The sequence below is a fragment of the Cydia amplana genome, chromosome 10 (assembly GCF_948474715.1).
Source record: "Cydia amplana chromosome 10, ilCydAmpl1.1, whole genome shotgun sequence".
Lineage (NCBI taxonomy): Eukaryota > Metazoa > Arthropoda > Insecta > Lepidoptera > Tortricidae > Cydia > Cydia amplana.
In genome coordinates this window covers 4,741,191-4,749,362 of record NC_086078.1, presented here as the reverse complement: position 1 = coordinate 4,749,362, position 8,172 = coordinate 4,741,191, and the positions used below count along the sequence as shown (strand labels likewise).

At 36.4% G+C, this 8,172-nt stretch overlaps 1 protein-coding gene across 1 annotated transcript; it reads right to left on the bottom strand.

Annotated features, from left to right (window-relative positions):
• Nucleotides 1–737: 737 nt before the first annotated feature.
• Nucleotides 738–7,363, bottom strand: LOC134651614 (catalase-like). Its single transcript, XM_063506713.1, has 2 exons — nt 7,340–7,363; nt 738–2,172 (listed from the first exon to the last, which is right to left on the bottom strand). Exons 1-2 carry the CDS (start codon nt 7,361–7,363, stop codon nt 739–741), a joined length of 1,458 nt encoding a protein of 485 aa, XP_063362783.1. The 3' UTR covers nt 738.
• Nucleotides 7,364–8,172: the final 809 nt, after the last annotated feature.

Below are 8,172 nucleotides of genomic sequence, written 5' to 3'. Positions count from 1 at the left end.
TTAAACTGTTAAAGACCTTCCAATGTTTTCCCTATCGATTAACTAACGTCTTAGAACACACCTTGACATAGACAAGATAAACGTTATTTCCTTAACCGAAATAAAAACAAAGTTAACGATTCCGTAATTTAATAGCTAAAGTAAGGAAATGCTTCCTGTTTCGTTACAAAATTGCAGTAAATTCTTGGCTGACGCAAACTGCTCGCTTAAAAACCGAGTTACGATTATGAAACTATTCTATGTTAAATGGAAATTAAAATACATTATGCTGATGAGCGCACGCTTACTTCACTAACTCAATGATCACTCATCCGTCATGTTTGTACAAAGAAGTAAACTTCTTTTAAGCACCAAAAATACGAATTATCCCAGTAAAACTATACTACAGAAGTATATAATCTTATAAAATCTTAATAAATTTATCTCTTATACTTAGATATATGTTGTAGTTTACATGGTTTTTGTTTATACTAACATACTATAGGAACTTTTGGGTAGCCCAAAATACCTTGACAAAGAATTTTAAGGAATATTTTTCTTACCCCATTAGCGCCCAGACCCCTCTGTTTGGAACCCACCATTTTTTAATGCTGTTAGGTAGAGTTACAGTAGAAAACCGAATTTACTTAACACCGTGACCAAGGTGTACAATGTACAATGTCATAAATTTTTTAACTACAATCATTTAACTAAAACAAAACGTATTTATCTTCAAAGTATTCTCTAAATTATATTTATTTACCTATGTTTTGCATTCTCAAATCTCGCTTCAGGCAAAGCCATAGTCACTCGTTTTCCTAAGTCAATATCGATTAGCGTTAACAGCTTCAATACTCGTTTCAGTACTGGAGGGGTCACTGTCGCTAATGTCTCTGCTGCATTCTTCGCTAAGCGTTGCCTGTGTCCTTCGTCTGCCACGTAATGATTGTAGAATTTTGCAGCTGGTTGAAAATCAGCAGCACTGCTCTCGTACTCAAGTAACCTTTCACTTGATCTATCTTTGTCAATGTAAGGCATTGGACCGTTGTACGAATTAGGAAAATAGTTTGGAGCGTCATCCATATTCTCATTAACCGGTGCTACACCATCTCTTACGTATGTTTTAGCATATTTAGGACAGTTCACGTCTATTTTATCGTGGTTAATCCCTAATCTATAGTTGGCTGTGTCACGATAAAATAAATGGCGGCCTCTGAACAGTTGGTCTTGAGGCCCAGGAATTCCAGGGACTGTACTGAAAGGATCGAATGCCACCTGCTCTATTGATTTGAAGAAGTTTTCTGGGTTCTTATTCAACACCATCCGACCTATAGGAACTGAGTGATAGCTCCATTTTGGCCATTGTCGTGTGACGTCGAACGGATTGAAACTGGCATGTTTTATATCGTCCCTTGTCATTACATCCATTTGTAATGTCCACGCTGGATACTTCTTATTTTCAATGGAATTGTAAAGATCTCTTCTAAAATAGTCAAGATCACGCCCTTGTATTTCCTTTGCATCTTCACTGGACAAATGTTCAATCCCTTGTTCTGTGCTGAAGTTAAATCTAACATAATAATTTTCGCCGTGCTTGTTATTGAGAACGTAAGTATGTGTTGGGTAGCCGTTCATATGTCGGTATCCGTTTGGTATTCCGTAATCAGACAGAAGCCACAAAAAGGCATGTATTGATTCTGGCCTAAGCGAAAGGAAATCCCAGCGCATATTGTTGTCAATAAGATTTGTTCGAGGGTTTCTCTTAAAACTATGGACAAAAGAAGGAAATAGGAGAGCATCTCTGAAAAAGAACACTGGAATATTCGCTCCAAGCAGATCTAAGTTTCCTTCTTTAGTGTACATTTTTACAGCGAAACCCCTCGTTTCTCTGGCGAGGTCTGAGCCTCCGAGATTTTGAATTAGGGAAGAAAATCTCGCGAGAAGTGGAGTCTTCTTTCCAATCTCGTTGAATACATCTGCTTTAGTATATTTAGAGACATTGTGGGTAACTTCAAAGTAGCCGAAAGCACCAGCACCCTTTGCATGGACTACTCGTTCTGGTATTCGCTCCCTGTCAAAGTGAACGATGCTGTCAAGGTAAAACCTGTTAGAGAGAAGGTCTGTGTTGATTGTGTTGGTGTCTCGCAGTTCTACTGGTATTCCTCTGCTGTCGGTCAGTATACCGATGGAGTCCTGGAATAGAAAATAATATTATTTGAACGCAATTACCTTGTGTGAGCACAAATTGCTTTCGTGACCATAAAATAGGCCATTCTACCTTTGCTTGTTTAATAATTGCGACAGTTTAGGTGCATCACAAGTCTCGTTCCATTATGCATTGGTCACTTCAGTTCCAAGAATGGATCAATCAAACACGCTGTCGCTGAAATGATACACTTTTTCTTTGTACAGCCACCACACGGGATTGTTACGCCATTTAGGGTGCTAGCTAAATTGGTTGTTCGATAATTACGCTATGGAATGTCCAATTTAGCTAGAGCCCTAAATGGCGTAACAATCACGGAGCGTGACTATACATTGATTGCCACGCAAACCTGATTGCAAATTAGCTAGTATGGATCGCTTGGTACCCGGGTAAGGGCCACTTGCACCATTAACCCATGGAGCGCCCTAGTATCACTCGTGTGATACTAACTCCATAATATTGTTACTCTGGGACGCACCACGGGTTAAACGTAAACGTAGAGTTACCATGGTTACCAGCACAATATGATACTGGGTTAACGGTTTAACCGGTTAAGCCCGGGTCAGTGGGACGGTGCAAGTAGCGCTAAATCAACAAATCACAAGTTTACATACCTTATGTTGCAATTTAAAATTATATAACTGCCGCGAAGCAGGATCCAATGTCGTGTTTTTATATTCAGAACTTAACACACTTCTAACAACACACAATAAAATTATGACGTTAAGACCCATTTTATAATAATTAAAACAGTAGATACGTGCGCATCGATAGAAATCAAAGAACTAGTTGCGTATAATCTTTTTAGCTAGATTGTAAATGAAGGAAGTTATGTTATGGATATCCTAAATGGATTAAATGTTTTCGGATATATTACATGTGTTGTTAGGTCAAGTGGAAAAAATTGAACTAGGATCTGTAACATGGTTAAAGGACTTTTTGTAACACAAATAGGGCTTGCAAATATTCGAAACTTTCAGATATTCGAATATTCGACTTTTTCTGACGACGTATTCGAATATTCGAATAATTATTCGAATATTATAAAAAATAAGAAAAGGAACGAGAAATCGGTTTATTATCGTTTTATTCAAAAGCTTTTTTCACATATTGCTAAAACTAAGGATATTTGGCAGAAATCCACTGAATTGACTAGATTTTATCATCCTACTATTTATAAGATGCCCACATTTATAAAAACAAGTAAAACGCCAAAATTAGACGGATCTGGGGGCACGGTAGTGCCCCCGCCAAGACGAGCAAAGCGAAGCGCAAGGGCACTACCTACCTTTTCTCGAAGCGCTTCGTCGTTTTTTTGAACCCTCTTAACTTGGGTTTGGATTATACCAGATAAACAAAACTCTCGGGATATGATGTCAATAGTGGACTTAGTAAGCATAAAAAATATCAATTGCATAGCTCTTATACTTTGGATTTTATTAATGTCTAAAAAAACCCCGATTTCGTCACTGACTCATTCACTCACTGTTGATCATCAAAACCTCTAGGGTACTTCCTGAAGTCCTAGGAAGCTGAAATTTGGTATGTGAGATAGTATTAGTCCACAAACAACAAAAAAATTCAAAAACTTGAAATTATTAGCCCCTAAGGGGGTGAAAAGGGGGGTGGAATTTTGTATGGGAAATCGATAACCGCGGAACCGATTTAGTTGAAATTTGGTATGTAGATAATTGTTGTTATGGGGAAGGATATAAAATAGTTTCAACCCCAAAATCACCCCGTAAGGGTGAAAAGGGGTGGAAAAAGGCGTTAGGGGAAAAAGGGGGTTGAAGTTTGTATGGGGAATCAGTAAAAAAGCAGATTGTATATAAAAGATGCCCCCCAAGTACGTATTTCAGGATTTTTAATAGTAAATCACCCGCAACTCTTTAAATCAGAAGATTGTCATAAGCAACTTACAAAAAGATGTGAAATCCCACCAAAAACATTTTCATGTAAAATGTTGCCAAGACGAAACCATAATGCTCGCACTGACAAAAAGTTATCAGATATCTTGTAGAGCCAAGCTTCTAACTCTACAGGTCCTACCTTCACAGACTCTACACCTTAGTCAAAATATGTGGCTTGGCCGTTTCATTATTACAAGAACTATTTTATAATAAAAAATAATTAAATGTGAATACATATTTCACCTTACGCCCATGTGACGAAACGGCCAAGCTACATACTTTGACTAAGGTGTAGAGTCTGTGAAGGTAGGGCCTGTAGAGTTAGAAGCTTGGCTCTACAAGATATCTGATAACTTTTTGTCAGTGCGAGCATTATGGTTTCGTCTTGGCAACATTTTACATGAAAATGTTTTTGGTGGGATTTAATATTTCTAGATAAAACTTATTATAAATGCGTCGTTGCGTGAAATAATATAACTTTAACCATCCAAACACTTAGGTATGTAAGATATTTTTTTTAGTTGGTAATTATTTTCCGATTTAAATTAACTTGTAATCACTCAGAGGCCTGTAAAAAGGCCTTTAATTTCATTGTATTTTGAATCTTTATTGACTTTATTTGTTTTGGCAAGTTATTATTCCTAATGGTCGGCTAATTATATAATATTGAAATATTTAAGGGAAAAAGTTAGTTGAGTACTGGGTGGATTATTCGTCAGCTAAAGGTGCATGGTTAGATTACCAAGTTGGGCAGGTTTGGTATGATTAAATTTGAGAATTGCGATAAGTGGCATGGTTTAGACTTCAAAAATTCGCTTAACGTACGCTTGTACTGAATAAACAGAATGACCCTTTAACTTAAAACTTACGCACCGTAAAAATAACATACTTATTGATTTCGTTTTCTTTTAAATTGAGTTAGGTTTCACTGTATTCACGAAGTCTATCGAGAGGAATACAGTAAAAATATTATTTTCTTCGTATTTGGGTACCTACCGTTCCTCATTCACTGTAAATACCCGTAAAACACACAGAAACTGTAACTACAGCGGATGACATAGATTTTTTTATAGTAATAAAAAATATTCGAATATTTGAAACCTGAGCGGCCGAATATTCGAATATCAAAACAGGTCGAATATTCGACAAATTCTAATATTCGAATATTCGAATTGCAAGCCCTAAACACAAATCAAACTCCGGTTCTATTTCCTACCCCTAATAGCGTAAAGGGTTTTTTAATTTCTTAATTTAACAGTTAGGTATTTTACAAGCCAATAAATACATTTTTATTTATCTGTAATTAGAAGCAGTTCAAGGCATTACTTTTATCGAAAAGAAATAAGAAAACATTTCCTGTATGTAAAATAAATAACTTGGAAAACAAATTGCTTACCGAGACAATTTTCAATTCTTACAAAAGCCAAAATGTATTTATTGAATTAATGAAAAGAATACCGAGAATTGGGTACTTTCCTCTACTTAAAATAAATTATTTCACGTGCACGAAATAAAACATCAAATAATTATTAGAAAAACATAGATAGCTGTTATTTTTAAACACAATTTCTATTTAATAAATCGGATTGAAATATAAGAAGTAGGTGAGTTGACCGTGACGTCACTACACATGTTTTCATATAAATTCCATATTAGCAAATCGTTTTGACAGTTCTAAAAAACAAGCTGATTTGACTAGTAGGAAAGTACCCAATTAAAAGGTAGACTTACTTTTTAATTTTCGGTACACAGGTTCTATACAAAGAATACTCTTATTTAATTTCACAAACGGGTCTACCGCGATATAATTTCATTGTTATTGTTTCAAGGAAATACTTTCTTTGATAAGATTCGAGTAAATAATATTTACGGATGGCCCAAAATACGATATTTTTTTTATTGTGGCATATTGTTGATAATTTTAACAAACTTTTGCGTGTGTGTGAAGCGAGGGGAATAATTTTAAGAGAATCTTTTGTTTTAGCTACATGATTGAGTTTTTTTATGATATAGGAAGCAAACGAGCAGACGGATCACCTGATGGTAAGCGATTACCGCCGCCCATGGACACCCGCAACACCAGAGGGGTTGTAAGTACGTTGCCGGCATTTAAGATGGGAGTACGCTCTTTTCTTGAAGGTTTGAAGGTCTTATCGGTCCGGTTTTGCGTGGAAGTAAGAAAAAATATTCCAAAATTTTAGGACGTCATGTACCTACTTTAACCTTATACTGTAGGTACAATAGGTGTAAGTATATCGTTGTAATAGCCTTGTATGTTGTATATCCTTTACATAATTACATTAGGTAACACAATAGTTACCTACTTAATGTAAATCCAACAAAACATTAAAAATAATGACCTTGCCTTACTTCTATCTGACCGGCAATTCACTGAAAGGGACATTCGATGTAGTGCCGATAACGGCATTGGAATACAAATGGTTGTTCCAACGCGGCCATAGACTAGGAATCCTCTAGACGGAGTTTAGAGCAATTATTTCATGAAACCGATGCTGCCAAAAATACGGCGGTGCGGGGGGACGAGGTGAGCAAATCCCGTGCCGTGATTGGTCCGTTCAAAGACACGGACCAATCACGGCACGGGATTCTGACACTTTGACTCGAAGATGGAGTAAAACTACCGTATATAGTGGCAGAGAGGGTAGCGTTACTATGCTCAGTCTAGAGGATGTCTTGTCTGTGAACGCGGGTCAATCAGCTAATGGAGAAGGAACATCGCGCCGCCATCTTTGATGTTCTTTATCTATCACATTTTCTCATCATTTATCAACGTAAATTATGTATGTACCTATATCATAGTTGTCACATATATTTTTAATTCTTTCTATTTTTGCGGTCTACTTGAACTTTTCATTTTGATTTTTGTAACTTAAAGTAACCACCCCACCGCTTCTCTATAAAAACCACATAAAAACGTAGTTTTCCCCTAAATATTTACAGTTTATTGTATATTAACCATAGCCTTTGCCTTTTCGTTCGGTTTTTTTTCGATTTCTTGATTATTACAGAACTTAGGAGCGTAAGACAAATTCCGTAATGTAATAACATTAAAATAATCTGTATAATCTGGATAATAATCCAGAGAAGAAAATTAGGACTACGCTTGTATGGAGAAGCGATCACGTGACTTCATCCCCTTTCCTCTTATGTCAGCAATAAAAATGAATTACCTAAATCAACATCAAAAATCAAAATAATAGAAACATCAAACTTTGTTACCTACTTGGAATTCTGCGTCCGTTTTCATGTACTAAAAACACATCGTGTCTAGACGCTTTGTCATTCATAATATCATATTACTGTATTCTGAACAGCCTGAAATCCAGTTTAAGCTGGTTACACTTCAGACGTAAATTCTGTTTAAGTATTGTAATTGGCGTTTGCGACGCGTTGTAGGTATGACTTCAAAATGTTCAGAATTGTCGTAAGATCCGTGTCCGGTCACGCTCCGTGATTTTGATTTAGGGTTCTAGCTAAATTGGACATTTCAAAGCGTAAGTATTAAACAACCATGGTCCAAGCAAGCACCCTAAATCACCTAAATGGCTCAACAATCGCGGAGGGTAATGATACAAAGATTGCCTGTAAAATATGAAAACTGCGACGAAAATCAGAATGATGACAAATGTTATTAGAAGTATTCAAATCAGAAATAATGTGTGATTGCGTAAATTATTTTCTAATGTAACAGTAGGTATATTATATTCCAAGATAAAACCTCTTACACTAAATGCAGCTTTTCGTAATTTTCCAGGTCAATAAACTAACGCGTGGGTTTCAAGCGGCCGCTATGAACGTCACGTGGTCACGTCTTTTCATGTGAAGTCTGCCTCTTTCACACTCATGAAATGATCATATATATATTACGTGTGGTTTCTCTTTTACGCACTTTAATTATCTTTAAGGATAAGAGATATTCTAAATCTGTGTGCCCCATGCTTAGAGTATTAAGTAAAAGTCTGCCCATTTTGGCGGGGGAGGGGCACGTCAAATGTATGGCTATTTGTAAGTAACGTACAAGTAGCCATGACAGATAAACGTCAGTCCATACAAAAT

Coding starts and splice junctions, on each gene's coding strand:
- LOC134651614 (XM_063506713.1), bottom strand. CDS start 7,363: ATGAAAACGGACGCAGAATTCCAA. Junction 2,173..7,339: donor AAACGGACGCAGAATTCCAA/GTAGGTAACAAA, acceptor TTTCTATTCCAG/GACTCCATCGGTATACTGAC.